At 45.2% G+C, this 22304-nt stretch overlaps 2 protein-coding genes across 2 annotated transcripts; one reads left to right on the top strand and one right to left on the bottom strand.

Moving 5' to 3' along the window:
• The first annotated feature begins 218 nt into the window (after window positions 1-218).
• SLC25A5 (solute carrier family 25 member 5) lies at window positions 219-5565 on the top strand. The gene is made up of 4 exons (XM_088151628.1): window positions 219-446; window positions 2789-3275; window positions 3370-3510; window positions 5176-5565. The coding sequence occupies exons 1-4, from the start codon at window positions 336-338 to the stop codon at window positions 5331-5333; spliced, it is 897 nt and encodes a 298-aa protein (XP_088007754.1). The 5' UTR covers window positions 219-335; the 3' UTR covers window positions 5334-5565.
• A 10729-nt stretch (window positions 5566-16294) lies between these two features.
• STEEP1 (STING1 ER exit protein 1) lies at window positions 16295-22213 on the bottom strand. The gene is made up of 7 exons (XM_088151843.1): window positions 22015-22213; window positions 21016-21133; window positions 19881-19922; window positions 19158-19296; window positions 18260-18349; window positions 17545-17637; window positions 16295-16618 (listed from the first exon to the last, which is right to left on the bottom strand). Exons 1-7 carry the CDS (start codon window positions 22136-22138, stop codon window positions 16556-16558), a joined length of 669 nt encoding a protein of 222 aa, XP_088007969.1. The 5' UTR covers window positions 22139-22213; the 3' UTR covers window positions 16295-16555.
• Window positions 22214-22304: the final 91 nt, after the last annotated feature.

Below are 22304 nucleotides of genomic sequence, written 5' to 3'. Positions count from 1 at the left end.
CCCCGAGGGGCCGCTGCCACGGACTAGAGGGCGGGGAGGGGCGGCCGCGGATCCAGTCCCCCCCTTCTCCCCGCCGCAGTTCCCCCGCGGTCCCTCCCTCCGCCTGGCAGCCAATCAGGGCGATGGGAAGCGGCTGTGCGTCGATGCCCGCGTCTCGTCCCCCGTCCCTCCCTCCGTTCCCACGTTCAAGTCCGCACGGCTGTATAAAAGCCGGCCATTTCGGTGGCTCGGTCCTAGTCCGCCGGTAGCCGCTCGCCTGCTCCTCCCTCAGTCGCCGGCGCCCAAGCCCCTCGCCTTGCCTTGCCTTCCTGCCGTCCGGCCCCCTCAGAGGCATCATGACCGACGCGGCCATCTCCTTCATCAAAGACTTCCTGGCGGGCGGCGTGGCGGCCGCGATCTCCAAGACGGCCGTGGCCCCCATCGAGCGAGTCAAGCTGCTGCTCCAGGTAGGGCCGGGAGGCGAGGCGAGGCGAGGCGAGACGCGGCGCGGCGCGGCGCCCGCGGGCGCTTCTCTCCGGCGGGGATCGGGCGGGCCGGGAGCCGCGCAGGGCTTCGGGGGCCCCTTCGGGCCCGGGCGCCCAACGGGGCATCCGGAGCCTCTCCGTCTCGGCCTGCCGCGTTGGCCAAGGCGGCCTCGTCGTATCGGGAAGTCGCCGCCATCCCTTCCCCAAGGTCGCCCCAAGGAGATGCGGGGCTGGGCCCCCCCTTGGCTGGCCCCTACAGAAGCCCACGGTCTGCCCCGGGGCCCTCGGTTGCCCCGGAGGCTCCCCCCTGGAGCTGGGCTCCCCCTCCCGCCTGGACGGGCGGCTCAGGGCCCTCGACGGCGCCCGCGATCCGGCCTCCGCCTCCCGAGAGCGGGGGCGCGGGGCTCCAAGGCAGGCCCGGTTCTGAGGCCGCCCTCGACCTCCGCGCCCAGGAGCCCCCTCCCTCCTGCCTCGCCGCCCCCGGCTGGCCGCGGCGGCGGCGGCGGCGGCGGAACTGCCGGCGCTGGAGCGAACCGGTTCGGCTGATGCCGACGCTGCCGGCGTCAGAGGCACCGAATTGCGGGGAGTGCGGGCAGGGCGCCGCGGGGACTTGCGGGCTTTTGTCGCCGGCTCGCGGCCTGCTGCTGCTGCCCTGGCGGGGAGGCCGCCCTTTCTTTTCCGTTTCCTTTTCCTCCGGGGCAGCCTCGGGCCCTGCGTGCCTTTCCGCGCTTGGCAGATGCAGCGATCCAGCCCTCGCGCGTGGCACCTCCGCCGGCTCGTCCATTTGGAGGGCCAAAAACAGCGAGCCTGTGACCTTGAAGGGGAAGGGCAGCTGGGCCAAAAGGGAGGGAGGATCAACCGGTCTTGCTCCACCCGGTCTTGCGGGGGTCCCGGCAAGCTTTCCTGGAAGGACCCAGCTGGCATTCACGTCCGTTTCCCAGTCGGGTGCCAGGGTGTGAGAAAAGGCTTAGCAAGGTCACGTAAGGTTTAAATGGCGTGGATAACTTGCTGCAAGGTCAGCAACAGGAAGCTCTGGGGGTTAATTTGGCCCATGGGAAGAAGGAGGCTGTTGTGAATCTACTGTTGTCCTGAATAGCAGTAAATGCAGCTGTTTGGAGACCTGGCTTGTCTGGTTGCTTAGCAGGAAGCTCAGGACATCTTGATCCCACAATGGGCGCCAAGGCACAATCTCTTAGAAAGGAGGTCACCTTGCAAAGAAGCTCTTATCACTGATAAGGCAGATTACAACCATTGTCTGCCTAGCTTATACAAAGGCAGATCAATTCAACCCAGCCCATGGCCTCTTGCGGCTTTGAGTTGCCTTTGTAAATTTCTGCCTTCAGAAATTCTGACCTCTCTCAGCGTGAGAACTCTGTTTTCCAGGTCACAGAGATCCCTCTAATTTCCACGCTGCCAAAACCAGGACCTGAGATTTAAACTAGGTACCCCAGTGCCGGCTCCTTCATAGGCCTAGGTCCAACCCTCACAGGAAGGGCAATATTCAAGGACTTAGTTCTGTTAAACAAGGATGGAAGTTTGAGCTTCCGTCTCAGGGTGGAGAAAAAAAATACCCTCCGTGTACAGTACTTAACAAGACACAGCATGACTTCACTACGTAGGACTTTTCAGGATTTGACGATTCTGTTTCATAATCGATTGCCCGGTCATTTGGAAATAATTACCTTCATTCAGAGATTTGGGAGTACATCTCTGCGTGTCCTCGGACTATACACCCTCCTGGCCGGGTTTTCTAAACGTTCTTGTCTAAAACCTACAAAGGGCACTGGGTTGTGCAATCTCTAAGCTAAAGCTTCACTTTCCATTTTGAATCATTTGATCCATCTAACCTTGATTTCATAAAGGTGCATGGGCCGGCTTGACCTACCCCAGTTGATTTCCAAATGTAGTCTCATAATTTAACATTTCAAAGAGGAAAATTATTAAATCTGGGTCTGAATTTTTTTATATTTATTTTTTTTAATTTTAAATAAATGTTATGTACCCCTACATAACAGTAGCTATAAAAGGAATGAAATCAAACTGTTTGTTCTTAACCCAGCTACATTTTTTTTGGTGTATAGCTCCTGGCTGGGAAAAACAGGCCCATTTCTGCTTCAAGCCATCCTGCGTGGCTTTCATTCATTACTATCACGTGCCAACCCAGCTGTCGTGATTTATAAGCCACACTTTATGGCTTACTGCAGTGTCGGAACCAAACCAGTGGTTTGTCCAACAAATCACAGGGAGGCCATCGCAGCTTATCATGACGTCTGAATGCAGCCAATGCTGCTGTATTTAACCTTCGCCACCTTCCCTCTTGGCAGGTACAACATGCCAGCATGCAGATCACGGCTGAGAAACAGTACAAGGGGATCATTGACTGCGTGGTCCGAATTCCCAAGGAGCAAGGCGTTCTCTCCTTTTGGCGAGGCAATTTGGCCAACGTGATCCGGTACTTCCCCACACAAGCCCTAAACTTTGCTTTCAAAGACAAGTACAAGCAGATCTTCTTGGGCGGCGTTGACAAAAGAACCCAATTCTGGCGTTACTTTGCGGGCAACCTGGCATCCGGAGGCGCTGCCGGAGCGACTTCCCTCTGCTTCGTCTACCCCCTTGATTTCGCCCGAACGCGTCTGGCGGCCGACGTGGGGAAAGCCGGGGCAGAACGAGAGTTCAAGGGGCTCGGCGACTGCCTGGTCAAGATCTTCAAGTCGGATGGCCTTCGGGGGCTGTATCAAGGGTTCAACGTCTCGGTCCAGGGAATCATCATCTATAGAGCGGCATATTTTGGCATTTATGATACCGCAAAAGGTAAAGCGGGGGTGGAGGGTTGTGGTCGTTTTCCTGCCTCCCAGCCAAAGCTCTAAGGGACCGTCATTAAGCAGTCTTTGTCTTCCTCATGCAGGCATGCTTCCTGACCCAAAGAACACCCACATCTTAATCAGCTGGATGATCGCGCAGACAGTAACAGCAGTTGCAGGCCTGACCTCATATCCCTTCGACACCGTACGACGGCGAATGATGATGCAATCTGGGCGCAAAGGAGGTGGGTATCTAGCTCCCCCCCCCCCAGGTTCCCCTTTGTAGGTGTGCTTAGCTTGGCTGGTCATTGACCGAATACATATGATGGACTGATATTGGTGTGCTTAGCAGTTTGCTTTTTTCTCCCTTAGGCCCGCCCGGTATAAAAATGCAACCAAGGGGGGAAACTAGATTTCCTGAGCTACTTCAGATTGTCTTAAGCTTGTTAGTTTCTACTCAGATCCTATAAACGGGGCTGCGTCGTCAGCTTTTAGAGGTGGTCTTAGGTCTAGCTGCTTTCTAAACGAGAAGGCCAGGGCGATCTCAGCAAAGGCAATGTAGATGCCAAGGGACAGGGAATGCCCAATTCTGCAGATGTTACAGAACTACAGTTCCCATCATTGCTCTTTTTTTAATCTTGGCTGGCATTTCAGTAGCTTTGGCGGGCCACAGGAAAAGTGCGATTCGAAGGGACAATGATACTGCTTTACGGAGATGGTTGAATGCTAAGGATTTATAGTCCGCCCTTAGCGTCAATGGACTTTTGATTTAAACAAACTTCAGATGTGCATAACCTGGATCATTTAATGAACCTTCAAGGCACCCCTCCATTAATAATGCCAAATGTAATTGGTTCTCTGCAGTTCAAAGCTTGGCCATCTATTTTTAAGTAGATGTTAACATTATAATCCTTTTAGCTTTATAAGCCTATTTAACTTTTTAAAAATGCACATTCTACCCATATTGCAGAATTGTAGGGCTGAAATCTTCCTGAGAATCATCTGCCTCCAATGTCCGCGTTCAGAACTTGTCTGTTATTCTGCATTAGTTTTTGGCAGACAAGATGCGTCTCAAACAGATCCCTCTAGATTAAATTGGAGGACTAAATAAGTTAGCCGCTTAATATTCCCATTTCAAAATATCCTCTCCCCTGCTTTATTTATGAGTTCTAGTGAGTTGAATTGCCACTTGGAGAGGCCCCAAGTCAAAAGGGAAAGAATAAAGAGCTTTTTGAATTTGTTGATGAGATGGATGAGAAGGATGAGATGAAGACCCTAACCCTTTCATTAGTAATAGAACACCTTTGATGTGATTTGTGAATGTTTCCTTCTCTGTAAAGATGGGCCATGACATCAGATTCTTATTTCTGATTGGTTATACGGGGCAGCAGCATGCTCTGAGTGGTTGCAAACAGTAGCCAATCAGAAGAAGCCTGGCTCCACCTTTTCATCTGGCTATCCTCTTTAGATTAAATTCCAGAACCTGCACCGATGATGCTTACAATGAGTTACAAGAGTGCGTCCTGTTTCCCATTCATCTCGGACCATCGTTTAGTTCAGGGTTTCTCAACCTCAGCAACTTTAAGATGCGTGGACTTCACCTCCCAGAATTCCCCAGCCAGCAGGGAATCCTGGGAGTTGAGGTCCATGCATCTTAAAGTCGCTGAGGTTGAAAAACACAGACTTAGTCTGAAGCTAATTCCTTATTTATCTCTTTTCCTTTCCTGTTTCCTCCACACTCCATTTTAGATTGTGTTTTAGGGCCGAGACTTTTCTTTTGAGAATCCCTAAAACGATTGGCACTTTATGATGATTCCTCTAGCACTAGCTAAAGAGTGAAATGGCAGCTGCCTTATGGTAAAAGTCAAATGAATTAGTTGCCCATCTTGTTCCTCTTTCTTTTTCTGCAGCTGACATCATGTATTCTGGAACAATTGACTGCTGGCGGAAGATCGCCCGTGACGAGGGTGGCAAAGCGTTCTTCAAGGGTGCATGGTCCAACGTCCTGAGAGGAATGGGGGGTGCTTTTGTGCTAGTCTTGTACGACGAAATCAAGAAGTTCACATAAGCTGCTTCCCCACTCCTAGATGGCACTTCCTACATGATATTCCATGGACTGCATCAAAACTATTTATCGTTCCCCTTGTGGTGTCTCTTAGTCGACGGAGAGGCCATGATTCTACTTGCCTGGTCCCTTTTCTCAAGTCATTCCCCTGACGATGGGACTCAAACTTTATTTTTATTCAGTCACTCCTGTTAAAATAAGTTTGAGAAATAAAATGGAAAAAACGGTACCAAAAGTGTTTGTGGATTTTCCTTCTCTTGAATAAGAAGCGCTTTGTTGGAACGGCAAGATAGTAAATTCATTTTTTTAATAGGGGAATTTGTGGCCTTCCAGCTGTTATCAAACTACAGTTCCCAGCTGTTCAGGTCAGCCTGGGTAATACAGTAACTTCAAAAGCAGAAGTTCCCCAGTCATGATTAAACACAACAGACATGGACTTTTAGTACGTTCTCAGGCTCTGCTTCCCTCTTCATATTCTGCTTGAGAAAAATGGCCACCTTTGGCCATTTTGGTTTGAAGCTGGATCAATGTGCAGACGGGATTGGGTTTCTATCCAAATTATAATAAATGATTTGGTTTTTGGATGGCCAGGGAGAAGGGGGAAAAAAATGACCCTGTTAATACCTGTTCAAATAACATGGTCCTTAATGGCCATTCATCTGCCCTGTGTTGCATTATGGAAAGTTATTTCTGCAACGCAAGATGGTCTACAGAATCAGGGTGGAACTCAGATTAAATTTGTTAGGACATAACTGCAAAAAAATCTGATGCTGCCTCACTAAGGAAACTGGTAAAGTTATTCCAAAATTTCTAGTGTACAAGGAAAAGGGATCAAAATACCCCCTTCTATGTTATGATGGGCAGATGGCCCCTTGGGTGGATTTTTGCTTGACTTGTAGGCACTTTGGATTTCCAGTTGCATAACCAAGAAAGAAGGTCGTAGTCAAAAAGTACTTGTCAAAAAGTATTGACAAGATTCTTTTCACTAAATGGGTGCAGGCTTTAAAAAAGGCAACCTGAGGATCAAGATTTGGGAGCATTGTGTAGAACAAGGTAGGAGGAGGGCAGGAGTAGCCTACACGGACAAAAAATCAGGAGTCTGGTAGCACTACTTTCAACTAACCCATTCTATTAAAAGGTATAAGCTTTCCTGAGCTGTATTTCACTCTTAATATAAAGTGTGTTTGGACACCACACTAAGCTACTGTTTCTCAACCTTGGCAACTTTAAGACATGTGGACTTCAACTCCCAGGATTCCCCAGCCAGCATGGGGTTGAAGTCCACGTGTCTTAAAGTTGCCAAGGTTGAGAAACACAACCAAGTCAACGTATGGCTTGTTTGCCTTTAGCTTAGCATATTGTGTGAACCCATGCGCTGTGGATTTGCAGCCTGGCCTGTTTGGCTCCACAGTAGATGGAGTAAATCTAGCCAGTTGTGGATCTCTTAACGAACCATGGTTTGGTGCAATGTGTGAAGGAGAGGGGAGCTCAAAGTTCTAGTCAAGAGTGAAGGAGACTCCCATATTCCTGAAGGCAAGAGATGGCTGCCTGCATAAGCCAACTTCCTTTTTTTTCCAAGCATCCTGCCTTACATGTCATGAGTAGCTCTAGCCCCCTCACTCTGTGGAGCTCAGCTACAAATGGAGTTCACATTATTTAAAGAAAACCACTAATTGGGACAATACAGGTTCATCAAGGTGCACAGAGAGTACCATACGATCTGTAGCTCCCTCGGTTGTCTGTTGCCCCCTAATATTCGTGCTTCACGTAGCCCACCCCAGAGTTTCACAACTCTCAGGGAGCTGGGCAACACCCCTACAATGTGAGAAGACCTTCCTTTGCTGCCATGTGTTGTTATGGCCATTTGGAAAGGAAACTTCAGGTTTGAATTTCCAGTTGGACGAGTTCCCTTCGCCTTTCTTCCCGTGCTGTCATCTGCGATAGTGAGTGTGGCTTGCAAAAGGGAGCTGCAGGGGAGGTCCATTAATATTACCGGATGCAATGCTGAGCATTGTTATGGGAGCTAAAGCCCCATCCAATCTGTTTCAGCAAAAGCAACGAAGCATCCTAGGACATCTCAAAGACAGGCCATTTATTCTTGCATAACATTGATTCGTTTTAGGAGCGGTTCTCAGCCTTCAGCTGGGGGCCCCGTACTCTCAAACCAAGAGCCAGTTTGCTCTAGCAGTGAAGCCTCCAGGCTAGAAACCAGGAGATGGCGAGTTCTAGTCCCACCTTAGGCATGAAAGCCCGCTGGGTGACTTTGGGGCAGTCTCGCTCAGCCCCCGACGTCAAGCTCGGGTGACAAGCTGGTCGGTCAATTCCTGCCTCAACCAATAGATCAACGTTTGGTTGATCCAAAAAAAGCAGACCCTGTACCTGTGGGAAAACGCTAGGAAGGAAGAAAAAAGGAGAGGTTCTCAACCTTCAACTGGGGGCCCTAGGATATTTCAAGGGGGGCGCAGGTGAAAAATATGCAATGAGGGGCCACAGGATATGCTGAGGAGGCCACAGAAAAGCAAAGGGTATTATACTGCAAATACTGTCTTTATTATAAATAAAAACACATATTTTATTTACAAACCGAGTGTGTAAGTGGCAATCTTTTTCACTGATAATGGGACATGGACAGGAGGGGGGCCACAGGAGAAAAAAAAGGTTGGAAGGGGGCCACAGGTGGAAAAAAGTTGAGAAAATGGCATTATTAATGGCAACTCTGGGGGTGGCTAGTGCCTCAATGGCGCTCCCTGAGTGATCACCAATTATTTTGGATCGCTTTATTTTTTATTATTGTAATTTTGTCATTTTAATTGATTTTAATTGTTTTGTAAACTGCCCAGAGTCGTTTAATGAGATGGGGGGTGCCAAATTCGATAAATAAATAAATAAAATTATAGCATATGCAATGATACCTGATATTTTTTATAGTGCCTTTGTCAAACCCAGTGGGTTACTGGGGTGTGCTGGTAATGATCTAACACAGTGTTTCTCAGACTCCACAACTTTAAGAGGGGGGGACTTGAAGTCCCAGAATTCCCCAGCCAGCAACTGAAATCCACACATCTTAGAGGTGCAGAGATTGAGAAATACTAACATATTGTCAACTTTTCAACAGCCTACAAAACAGGCTATTCTGAAACGGGGGAGACTTCAGAGAAAGTAGCTCATCTGAGGCTATGACGTCATGGCCAAGTTGAAATCTTAACTGCAGAACATCTTGCTCTTTCTATTTTTGGCTGAATGCCACATCACTTGTTGACTGCAACGTCTATCCAATGGGTCACTCCTACGGCTGCCAACTTTAATCAATAAAAAGGTTGGAATTTGAAGCACGCCATTGATTAAAAGAGTGCTCTAATGAAGCAGCAGAAGCTGTAAATAATCAATTAACTCAGGGAATTCAGTTAACATTCACACTAAGGTCTAATATAGGTATTCCTCATTTAGCAACCGCAATTGGGGCTGGCAACTTGGTCATTAGGCAAAGCAGTCACTAAGTGAAATCACGACCGTGTTTATCATCTTACTTCAGCTTTCCTTTGCTTTACATACCTGGGAAGCTTGTAAATGCATGGACTGGTTGTAAAGTTACTTTTTCATCACGGTTGTAACTGCAAACAGTTGCTAAATAAGGCAGTCGGTAAACGAGAAAGACACATCATTTAAAAAAAATCAAGGCTTAATGTTATGTGTGAATCAAGACCTTAAGTTTGCCTCAGACATTAATGGCTTAGAACTGAACTGGTTCACTGGTCATGCTAGAAAGGCTAAGAGCTGCCTGGAACTACTCTTACTTAACTCCCAACCTGAAATACTCACTTTTCATAGGAATTTTCAACTTGCTATACATGCATCTATGGATCTGTCCCACTGGTTTTCCATACCCATTTGAAACAAATACTATTACCTATGTGAGAACGGATAGCAATCAAGGTGTTCTTATAAGAGGCTGTAGGTTGTTCTTAAATAAATAGCATGTGTCCTCTGTGATTCAGGTGTGTTGAAATCAGCTTTTTCTCTGTGTGTGCGTGTGTGTGTTTTTTCCTTCTGGTCTGTCATCCAACCTCTCTTTTTCAAGTTTCATTGCACAATCTTTTCCTGTAGTATGCCAAACCAAAAAAAAAAAAAAAGTTGGCTCTGGAGTACTGAGTGATTCTTCCTTGAGTTACTCCTAGTAGTGGAAACATGCTCATGCAGATCAAACTCCAACCACCTCACTTCCTTGTAGCAGCCTGGGTGAGCAAGAGCTCTCCAGCAGAAAAAACCCTGCTCCATTTCTCATGAAGGATTCAGAAAGCTGTTACTTCCAAGGGTTTGAGATGGTCTGCTTCTTACTGGAGTGAAAAAAGAATTAAATTTGAGCTCTCTGATAGTATTAGCACCATTGTGGTCAAAGTTGGGTTATCCTATCCCCCAATCCTTTCTACCCCTTTTCACCTCTCAATTTGGCTGGAGGGCCAATCAAAAGAAGACTCAGATACACTGAGAGAAGTCCTATTTTTTTTCAGGACCACTCAACATCTTTACCTCTGTCTTTGGGATCAGGGACGGCTCATTATCCATACAGATAAACAGTTCACCCAACATGGTGGAACCTGGAGAGTTAGTTTAGTTCCAAACTCTCCCAGGCTCTTGGGGTTCAACTTAAAACAATCCACCCTTAGTAAGTTGTCAAGGTTCGTTGACTGAATTTGGGTTTTTCACAGACTGTCCCCAGGGTCCAACGTGACACATCCGAATCTCTGTTCACCCAGAGAACAGGCAGTTGTAAACTTATGACATGGAAAGCACTTTGACCAAAGAGTCTGCAGGCGAACGCGGGAGAGAAGCACGTGGTTGAATGATCGTCAAGCCTGTGACAAAACCCAGCACTACTTGGACAGTTTGCCCAGGTTCAATGGCAAAGAAAGTCACGTTGCTCAGAGTTGATGTCATTGTGATCTAGTGACTGATAATCCTGAGACGGAGGCTGAAGAAAAAAGGCAACCTGTTTAGAAACTCTGAGCCTGATTAGAAATCCGAGTGTGCCTAGAACAAGGTTGATAAAGTCTCTTCAGGACTTTACGATTACACAGCAGGTAAGGATTTCCATTTATCTGAGATCTGTTGAGTGGGTTCTACAATCTCTTTCTTGCTCTGTACTGGTCTAAGACTGTACTGTAATAAACTGACTGACAGACTTTCTCGTTCTACTTCCAATTGTGTTATATTCTTCCATTTTTAACATTTTAAGTAAGTTTGCAGAGAACTTTAGACGTTACGCAGACTGGAAGTATAGTATACTTATGAGTACAGTAGTCTTTGAAAAACAAACAAACGCATGTATATTTAATAATAGGTAACGTTGCAAATGATTCAGGTTGCCCTGTATTTCTTTGTCCTGTCAAATAGCCCTAAAACTGGTGGGAAGGAATCTTTCCAGAACAGTTATTCTTTGTAGCAATAACTTACTATTATTAGTAGGGCCTTGCTGGTGTTGCATAGTAGTAGTAGCAGCATTAGTCCTGCTTTTTATTTTAGATGAAAGAAGCAAGGCAGCCAAACATTTATTTCAATGGAGGCAAATTCTAAATGTGTTTAAAATATAGGACAGGAGAAGCAGATAAAATCAAATTACGTCCTGAGCAAATGAAGAAAGATTTCTAAGTCAGAAGGAAACAAATTGGATGTCTGAGGGCAGGGAATTTTATCAGCTGGACCTGAATTTGTTGTTGTTTAGTCGTTAAGTCGTGTCCGACTCTTCGTGATCCCATGAGCCACATCGCGCCAGGCCTTCCTATCCTTCACTGCCTCCCTGAGTTTGCTCAGTCTCATGCTCATTGCTTCAGTGATGCTATCTAACCATCTCATCCTCTGCCGTCCTCTTCTCCTTTGGCCTTCCATCTTTCCCAGCATCAGGGTCTTCTCCAAAGAGATCTCTCTTCGCATTAGGTGACCAAAATATCTGAGCTTGAGCTTCATTATCAGTCCTTCCAATGAGCAATCAGGGTTGATTTCCTTTAAGATTGACTGGTTTGACCTCCTAGCAGTCCAGGGGACTCTCAAGAGTCTTCTCCAGCACCACAGTTCAAAGGCATGCTGTCCAATAAAGCAACAATGAGAAGTATCTATGTGCATCCATCCTGATGGCATTCTAGAACACTGTAAAGACCTTGCTGTTCGCTCATGCCTTGGGTTGGGTGGTTGGGGCCCCTGTTGGATTTCTTGTGGGGTATGGGTATTGTTTGCCAGATTGGCCATGGGTTCTGGTTTTTATTTATTTCTTATTTCTTTTATAATTCCAGGTAGTCCTCAGCTTACGACCACAGCTGGGACCAGAACTTCAGTCCCTAAGTGACATGGTCGTAAAGTGAGTTGTGCCCAATTTTACAACCTTTTTGCCACAGTTGTTAAGCAAATAAAGTGGTCATTAAGTGAATCAGGCTTCCCCATTTGACTTTACTTGTTGGAAGCCCCTTGAGAAAGTCACAAATGGCAATCACATGACCCCGGGACACTGCAACTGTTGCAAATACATGCTGGATGCCAACATGTATTTATTTTGAATTTTGACCATGTGACTGCAGGGACACTGCGACAGTTGTAAGTGTGAGGATCAGTTGTAAGTCACTTTTTTCTGCACTGTCGTAACTTTGAATGGTTGTTAAACAAATGGTCGTAAGTCGAGGACTATCTGTACTGTATTGTGTTTTTTATTCTCTTTGGTTTTATTGTACACTGCCCAGAGACAATTTGGAGTTGGGCTGTGCCGAAATCAAATGAATGGAAATTAAGTTAAATTATATTCACATGACCCCCCCAAACCAAGCCTCTCTTATAGAAAAAGAGGCTATCAGAAAGAAGGCAAAGCTAAACGTCTTGCTTTCCACACATAAGGACATTCTGTTCTGATATGTCTCTCAACATCTGGTCTCTCCATCTCTGATTGAGCTTCACACTTGGTTTAGACCAGACTGAACCAGATAGAAAACCCCTTTCCTGGAGCTGAAGCAATGTTCCTGTTGAACAAGTAGCCAATCAGTGTCCATGCCCTTCAGAAACCTGAGTTCTTTCAGCTCCCAAAAGCTTTCTAGCTTGGATGGATGATTTCGAGATAAGAAGCTGGATGAACGGTGTTTGTAGGGTATGAGAACATGTGAAGTGACAGAGTTTGAGAGTACCATAATCTCAGAGGTATCCTTTAATCCAAACACCAGCCCTGTTGATTTTGGAATATAATTAGGAAAATAGATCGATCGATCTATATTCTCAAAATTTCAGTTTGTTGGATTGCTGCAAACCTTTTACAGCAAGGAACTTTCAATGACCTGGCTATTTCATTCTCTTGTTCAGTGATAATTAAAATCCCACTTCTTTATCCATGTCTTTTCTTTCTTCCATGATTCAAAAGATGTAACTTGGTGCCTGTAGGGGCACACTCTCCTATAAACCATGATTTACAAACAACTGCATCTGGATTCCCAGAACCTGCAAAGCCCAACTCAAACAAAGCATTGTGATGTGTGAATCCTTCCGATCTGTGTCATTTCACACTAAAGCTTCGTGTAGTTTGGTTTTGGGTTAGTCTGTTGCATGAACAATGATGTGAAGGTGTGTACACACACACACACACACACACATGAGGTATATTCAGTAAACCATATTGAAACAATTCTCAGTGCAATATGCAATACTGCCAGTGTTAACCCTTGATCTATACAATCAAAATTCAACCATTCCAACTATATTAAGAGATCTTTCTGATGCTGCTATAATTTCTTCAGCATCCTGGCCATTATGTAAAAGGGACCTTTAAAAAAAACAACAAATGGCACAATTTGGACAACTGACTTCACCCAAATGGCCAAAGTCAGAACGAAGTCCTGATAAAGTCTTTTGTGGGCTATGCCATTCCAGATTGCAGGTGGTAAGACATACTGCCATCCCCTTTGTATCTAAGATTAGCAAGTTGGGGAAAAGTTGCTTGGCACCAACATTTTCCCTGGGGAATTATTTCTGCCCACGTCCAGCAGCAATCTTTGGGCGAAGGGCCTTTGATCTCCCCTACAAAAAGGGGCACAGTCAAGAAATGCTGGATGTCTAGATTATGTCCTAAAGACATTAAAGAAGAAATTACTGATGCAAAAGAAAACATCTTGGATGATTTACAAGATAAAGAGATGAAACAAATGTTGCCTGATGCAGAAATATCAGAACATAAGGAATTTGTGGAAGTACTGGAAAAAATTTTAAAAATTATGGACTATAAGAGAGAATACAACTAATGTGGAAATACAAATGCGAAGCCAAGAAATTGGCCTGGATAAGGACTTTTTACTGGACTTATTTTGTAAGTTGGTTAGTCTTGAAGAAATCTCTGAGATGGGAAAAAGAAAAATGGTAGAGAGATCAAATCCTACCACAGCATCTGAATGAACTAAAGTTTGTTAGAAGCAAAATGGAGTACAAAGTTGGTTTGTTTGATCAAGGTTAAAATAAAACATGTTTGTATAAATCTGGGATCCCTTTACAGACTTTTTGCTGACCTCAGGACTGAAATGTTAATGATTTATGGATTTACATATGGATAAGGGATGGGTTATGGGAAGAAGAGATACTTGCACGTGATGTTACAGGGGGTGATGAATTATTAAGTTTGTACTTGTGATGAAGATCGGAAGCTACTTCTTTATATTTCTTTTTTTATTCTTTTCTTTTTCTTTCTTTTCTCTTTTTTTCTGTACACCTTTTCTTTCCTTTTTTCTTTCCTTTCCCTTCTTTCTGAGTTTAGTTCGTATTTTCCTTTACTGTTGTTATTGAAACTTTCAGTAAAATTGTTATTAAAAAAAGAAGAAATGATGGATGCTGCTGAACTGGTCCCTGGTCAGATGTGGGGAAAGCACCCCCCCTCTGCAAGAGCCCAACTCCTGCCTTCCACTGTTGTAAAAACGACCTTGAAACCAGAAATGTGCTTCTCCTTTTTTTTCCTCCCTTTCATTGTCACCTGACTGAAGGTCACCCAGTGGCTGAGACAGCTCCCCTCCTGCTCGTGGATTTCCTTTTAAGGAGATCTCTGAAGGCAGGAAGCCCTTTTCCTTCAAAGCTTGATTGGTTGACGCTCCACCTTAGCTTGTGTCATCAACGCCCAGGGAACTTCTGCCTGAACAGGCCAGGTCTTGTAACGACATGTGAAGGAGAGCGAAGAGAAAGGCCCGGCTTCTTAGGATGAACCGCCGAGTAACAAACGGCAACGCGTTCCAAACTGGACCATTTTTTTACTCGTTGGCAAACAGTCGCTGCTCTTGTGGAATACGTCTCATTTCTTGGGGAGGTTCTCAGTGGTTTTCTAACCCGGAGACGTTGGGATCCAAAGCACACGTTCTTTCTCTAAGGTACTAGAGTTGAGTGACAACGTTTGAGTCTCACCTAGCTGACTTCAAGGTGTCCGTCACGCTGACCCCTACACTAAGCCCTGCCTTGCTTTAAGAAGCCACAACGGTCTGGAGTTGCACCCCACGCCAAGCCATCAATTAGACTGGACAGCGGCTGCTGTCATATATATTCAGCTCAAGCTAAAAAAACACGTTCTGTCTTGGACAGGTGGAAGAAGCTGAATCTCACCGGGCTTGCTAGGAAGATGTAACTCACACCCACCTTGAGCCAAACAGAAGCAGCGTAAGACGCAAATCTTAAGGGGCACAGAAACCCTGTTCAAGTCCTCTCGTTTCGATTTCAGGGCGTGTGCAGCCAACAGGTCTGAATATCGTATTATTTATTTATTTATTAAATTTATATGCTGCCTATCTCCCCCAGAGGGTGGCTCTGGGCAGCTCACGATTAAAATCAAACATCAAAAACAGTAAAAAAAATATAAATATCCCCATCAAATTAGCTTTAAAAAATCATACTATATAAAAAGACTATATACATAAAAAGACTATAAAATTCAAGATGATGGGGTGACATTATTTCAGTGTTTAGGGATGAAGGTCATTGTTTAAACTGCTGAAGGCAGCACAGCCTGCGCTCAAAGAGAGACTCAGGAACTCACAAGTTTTGCAAAAGCTCAACAGCCAAACCAGTGCAATTAGACATCCACTTAGCCTAAGTCACGAGTGTCCCTAGAATATCAAGGATGAGATGTCTGAAAGGACCCCAGCAGTTTAAAGCAGCATCTTGTCTCTGGTTGTGGGGCAGCTGAACTGTCTTTCCACCAGAACTAGGAACTTGGTTGTCTGGGTTTGATTTAGTCACTTGTGTCTTGCAGCCCTCTGCTGGCCAAACGCTGCTATTGCAACACGTCTGGGTGAAAATGGCCGTCTTTAAATGCAAGCATCGAAGAGAGGGCAACTTCCTATCAGACAGGGCTAACCCTCTGCCAGCCTCTTTTCACTTATATAAATAAGCAGTGAGATGCAGGGTATAGTAACACCAGCGTCTCCTTGCATTAAAGCAATTTGGAGAATTTCGCCTACAATGTCTGCAGGCTGTGGGGAATCCCATTTCCTGTTAAACTAGGTCAGATCTTCATGTCATTTAAAAAGACATTTTTGGCACATGAGTTTAATGGTTGGTCATTTAAATTTAACTTTTAATGGTGACATCAGTGTACGAACAGAAGCGGCATAAAATAATACATGAAATTAAAGAGAAATATAATTGAAATCAGCCACCTTGAATGGCATATTGTGTTGGGCTCACATTAAGCCATGGTTTGTTTAACATTTGACATTTTTTAAACATTCCCAGTCAGGTCTACAGTTCTGGTACTCCTAGAAGCCTCCCACCCAAGTTGTACCCAGGCCTGACCCTGCTTAGCTTCCAGACTGGACAGTCATGTGAGACACCTAAGGCATCTACACAAATTTCAGCGGATTAAAGGAATGACAATCCCATGGAAACAATTATTTACCAAATGTTTGTTTTTCTGCATTGGTTTCTATCTCGCCAGAATTTTACATACATATGAAAATATACAAATGACAAAAAAAAAAAAACTGCATAAATGAGCCAATGCTCCTCACACACGTACATTTTACAACTTCTTGCAAAACTGAATACAGCAAATTATAGCAGGATACTTCTCAGAAACTTGAAAAGGCCTCAAAGGAAATTAAAACCTAGGGTATAGGCGATACATTAGAAAAAACTGCATTTTCATGAAGGCGGCCAGATTTCTTGGACGAACCAGAAGGGAGGCAAAATGTTGAGGGTTGCTTTTCTTCCTTTCGCCAAAGATAAACATCTTATTTGAACTGATTGTCAATGAGCGTGCCTTTCATTTTGGCCTTCTTGGCTTCCAGCTCGGCCTGATCAAATTAAAAAATAAAATGGAGAAACGTGAAATAAATATTCTTACTAGCCCCCCGCGAGGAAGCACAGCCGACCTCTCTCTTACAACAGAAAGTGAGGCCTTTGGATTAAATTACACTTCATCGTCTTCTGCAAAGCTGAGAAACCGGCGGCCTCCCAACATGCTGGAGAACTTTCATTCCAAGCCACGATCACTGATTCAGTAGACTGGAGATCAAACATCTGGAAGGTCACAAGTTACCCCACCCTTGTTCTACTATACGTTTTCATATCATGAGTTCTTCTGGAGTTTCTCCAAAGCTTGCTTATTCAGACATGGAGGAAAAGGTGCTGATTTAAAGTTTTTCAGGAATCTTGGATCACCACCCTCACATCTTTTGCTCATGCGGGGACATAAGGCCACTACCAAAAGCTACAAGAAACACCAGTGCCTCTTTTATCAACTGAGAACTAGTCAAGTCACCCAGCTACAGTAAGTTTTCTTTTGTACATTTCTTATCCCGCCTTTCTTATTTTTATAAATAACTCAAGGTGGCGAACATACCTAATACTCCTTCCTCCTCCTATTTTCCCCACAACTACCCTGTGAGGTGAGTTGGGCTGAGAGGGAGGGACTGGCCCAAGGTCACCCAGCCGGTTTTCATGCCTAAGGTGGGACTAGATCTCTCTGTCTCCTGCTTTCTAGCCTGGTGCCTTCACTGCTAGGCCAAACGGGCTCTTTCAGGTTCTTTCTGATCAATGGCTGCCTTATTAAACAAACTTTTCACAGCAGACCACAAGACAAATGTCCTCAGATATACAAGTATTTTAAGGCATATTATGTAGCGAGAACATGAGTCAGTTCCCACCAGAATCTGAAGAACACTGTTGCATCAAACCTATGAAATGGAAAAATGAGAGGGATGAAAAAAAACAGACTCACCAGTTCTTGCAGCCTTCTCTTGCTCATTCCTTTCCTTTCCAGCTGCTTCTCGATCACTTTGGCATTTTGAGCATATGAATCAGCAATCTCTCGCTGAAAAACACAGCGTTAGAAGGAATTAGACTGAATGCTGGTAGCCCCAGCAGAAAAGAAACACATCAAGAACAGCCTAGGATAAAAAGTAATGCCTCGATTTTATAGACCAAATCGGGGCATGTCTCTTATCGCCAAATGTCTGTCAAATCTAAACATCCATTAAATCCAAATGATGTAATTAATGTCATTTGTGTCAATGTACAGCATTTTGCATAATTGGATTGCATCATTTGCATTGTAAATCGAGCCACCAGGATGTGTAAACTACGTTTTATGGCTTAGGATTTCATATGAACTTAGCCAGTTGTTGGTTAGTCAATAAAAATTACCATGTGAACCATGATTCAGCACAGAATGCTTTAATATGATGTGTGAACCAATGTGACTAACCCCGAACTGCCCACTAGGTTGGACAAGGATTTATACACTAGTTTCTTCAGTCACCAGACACCACTCTGGTATCATTCTGAGAAGGAAGAGAGAATGTACAAGGCTCGAACCTGCAGAGGAAAGGAGGTTTCATAATGACTGGAAGCCACTGGCCAAATCCTTGGTTTCAAACATCTAGACAACCTAGATCTCCCCTGTTGCCATCAAGAAAGATATGGAAGAACCTTACCGCTTCAATCTCTTCTTCTTCTTCATCAATAGTGGAGACAGTAACTGAGCTGAACTTGCCCATGTCTTTGGTCCGTTTGGTCATCATAACCTTGGAAAGAGAGAATTTTTTAAAAAATATTATGTGTTGTTCAAACTTGGGGCTCAGCAAATGCAAAAGGTGATGATCTTATCCTTCACAGATCTGGAGAATGCAGTTTAATACTAAGAGAAGGAAGGCAGATCTGTCCTATACTTCATCCGCTGGAGTCTCAGTCTTAGAACAGGGACAGTAATTTGCAGATCACCAGCCAGGTGCAGATGCCAAATCCCCTTTTTTACAACTTGTAGAATCCCCCGAGAGTTGCACCACTATAATGTGCTGGGCAATTGTGTATCAGATTCCTTCAGCACATTTAAAATTGATTCCAACCAACTCCATGCAAAATCAGGGGGGAAAAAAGGAAAAAATATCCACTTACTTCCAAGACATCAGGATTTATCACTCTGTCAACTTGTGGCCCTTGACCCCCAAAACTAATGCTCTAAAAAAACAGTTTGGCTGATGACTGAGGTGGGTTAGGTGAACGGAGGCTCACTGAGTCATGCTCGGGGTAGAGAAAAGGAAATCAAATGGAAGGATGTGTCCTCTGATAGAGTAAGCCAAACACTGTGTTGGGTAACAAACATACAAATGAAGAGACTACTGCCCTCAAGACCAAATATTTCAGAACTTCCTGGAGTAAGAAGAGCCTTGTAAGATCAGGCCAACCAAATGCCACCAAGGAGCTCAGAAGTTCAGCCAGAAGACAAGGGCATTCTCTGCTGGAACTCCACAGCAGTTGGCAGTCAAAGGCACACTCCCTATCTGAGCATTTCGCCACACACTGCAAGAGAAGACTCTTCTTCTCCTCCCCTACCTTCTTAGGGGGCTCTTGCTTCTGGGTGTAGATGTTGGTTTTCCCAAAGCCCTGCCCAAATTTGACCACAGCGCCATCCACAATGAACGTCACTGGAGCATTCTTCAGCTGGTGTTGGTAAAAAAGGAGCAGGCCACACCTGGAAAGAAAGTGACCACTTGTTTTTCTTCCCAAATCTAATTAAAAGAACACATCTGCCTGTATTTGATATTTCATCTCAGTTCAGCTGCTAGATTAAGCCTGAGCATGCCATAAATTGCAACCATTTAATCCTTCCCCAACCTGGTCCTACTTGTTAAGTTGGATTCCAACCTCCAATAACCAGTAGTCCAATTTATACAGAAGACACTCAACTGGGGATGCAAAAAAGTTTGCATTAGGGTTTCCTGGATGCCAGTGTGACATCTTAACCCAGTGTTTCTCAGCCTTGACAACTTTAAGATGCGTGGACTTCAACTCCCAGAATTCCCCAGCCAGGAAGCTGGCTGGGGAATTCTGGGAGTTGAAGTCCACACATCTTAAAGTTATCAAGGTTGAGAAACACTGTCTTAACCACTAAATCACATTGGATCTAAACCACCTTATTTTTTTTACTCCGGAGAAAGTTGGATGTGCTAATTCACCAGATCACAACGGCCTCAACAGGCTGTATATTCTTTTATCACAGGAAATAACATTTGTTGACTGTTTTGTCTTCTGAACACTTCCTCTCCAATTACTTACTTTCCACACTTTTTCCTGTATTGTCGTTCAATGCCTTCTGGCCTAGGGAAGAAAAATAGGTAAGTATGCTGTACTTTGCTTAATCATGGTTTGTTGCAAAAGAAGTCATGACTGGTTGGGGTTATATAGCCTGAGGTGCCATAAACCCCGGCTGATAAACTGCAAACTGAGATGGCTGAGTCCAACAATTCAACACATTAAGCCGAACGAGCTACATTTCAATATATACAATATATAAATCCAGTTTGTTGGAACAAATTACATCAGTCATAGGTGTTGCTTCTTGAAGAGCGAAACAGGACCAGCCTGAAAGCAGATACCACTTAAAACCAGCATGTAAAAGTGTCACCTAATTCTGCTTCATGTTCATGGAATAGCTTTACAGAAATGAATATTAGGCAAAAAGGTGAAAAACTTTCTAATTATATCCTTACAAATGGCTCAACTTATTATTGTAACCAGCTGGAAGAAACTTGATTTCAGAATTTAAAACTTGGTACTCTAAATTATGGGATATGACACTATCTGAAAAAATAACCTCTAATGCTAATGTTTCAAAGGGAATCATGAGCCCACACATTGCCTGTAGAGAATAAACTACTTGTTTATACAGTACTTTAAATCTTGATATAGATTATCTACCCTCCTACTCAGGTTTTCAGATTTGGAGTCTGTAAACCTTTTAGATAGAATCTCCGTTAGAGTTTTACTCATATAAGAAAGATAAAAATTTTTAATGACACCAAAGACCAGTATCAGTATTAATGTTATGTGTGAATCATTATTTTAAAATTTATTTTCCACACTAGCTTCTTTTTCTAGGTGTGGCTCCTTTTTTAAAAATGTAATTCAGATGATCTTAAAAAAGAAAAACGAAGCCAGCAGTTATTATCTAGCAAATAACAACTGATGTTCAAGCCATTTTAATATTACATCTTTGTCCTTTGGAGCCTTCCTGTAAAGTAACAAGGGGGTCGATGGAGAAAATGAAGATTTCCCTTCCCGTATTTCATATGAGAGGTGAGAGTCCCTTAAGTTGAACAACTCCATCAAAAGCAGAGGTTGTTTCTGAAATCGCGTGTCTTTGATTTTGGCCAGGGATCCCTGTCAATGGGGCTTTGTGGGGCCTTCCTACCTGCGCAGGTAAACATTTTCCTCTTCTTCTGTGTTGCAGAATTTGTGGGCATGTTTGACAGCATCAATGACTCTGGCCCGATCACGGGGTCTCATCGGCAGCTTCTCGAGCTGGCAGTCTGTAGGAAAAATCATCACCATCATCATTTTGGAAAACCAAAAACCATCAGGGAACTAGATCTACACCCGGGGGATCAATGCTGGAGGAGGTCCCTAGAAGTCTAAACAAATCAACACCCACCCCAACATCAAATCAACGTTCAAATCACATTTGATTGAGCATTATTGACCAAGCTTCTATATAAAACATCAAACCACGAGACATTCGATACAACGGCTGGCCTTCTAGCATGGCAACGATCAAGCAGATCTTATAATAATAATTTTATTTCTTACAGCAATGGTGTCTGAACAATATTTGGCAACCTTTTGTTACGTTTCGAAGGGTTTGTTGACTAATAATAAAAATCCACCGATAGATAAATGGAGCTCGTTTACAAGAAGGGGGGAGGAAGATTAACACAAAGTCTGCGAATGATACACTGGAAGCCCAGCTCCACACGGGGCTGATTCATGTCTCCCTTCCAAAAGACTCCAATAACAGGATGGACAAAGCCCGCCTTTGCTCTACGTGCCCCCAATGCCCACCCCCAAATCAGCCCATGGTGCTATTGACCGGCATGAGTCGGGGTTAGGGGACAGGTGCACGCGGGGGACGGCGACCCCCATCACCCGCAGCAGCGACCACGGGGACGAAAACACCTGGAGGGCCACGCCGGGCTGAACCCTTTCGGAACCCGCGGGCAGCCCGCGGAGCTTTGGACTTCAACTCCCAGCGGCCCCCCTCGCGCCCCAACGGCGCGGAACTGTGGGAGTCGCAATCCCCCCTTTCCGAGCCGCCCCAACGGCCAGCCGGGGCGCAGCGCCCAGCGCGGCACCGTGCGCCCTGGCCGAGCGGAGGCGGCGACGGGGCCCGGGCGCGGCGCCTTCCTTCGCTCACCCAGAACCAGCACCATCTGCCCGCAGAGGCAGTAATACACGTGAAGCGGCTTCTCGCCATCGTCGTACTCCTCCCGGTCGCGCGTGTCGGAGCAAACCACGGAGCGGGAGACCACCTTGGGCATGGCGGCGCCGGGCGATCGGGCGCCCTCCCTCGCCTGGCTGCCTGGCTGCCTGCCGCGGGGTCGGCTCCGCCTTTGCCCGGGCTGGGGCTGGAGCTGCAGGCGGAGAGCGCGAGCGAGCCCGCCCTCCCCGGCTCCGCCCGCTCGCCTTGGCCAGCTGGAGCGCGCC

This window comes from Python bivittatus, unplaced genomic scaffold, assembly GCF_059951505.1.
Source record: "Python bivittatus isolate LINGU-HERP-01145 unplaced genomic scaffold, Pbiv_v1 ctg000670_np1212, whole genome shotgun sequence".
NCBI lineage: Eukaryota > Metazoa > Chordata > Lepidosauria > Squamata > Pythonidae > Python > Python bivittatus.
This window is presented reverse-complemented; position numbering and strand designations above follow the sequence as displayed.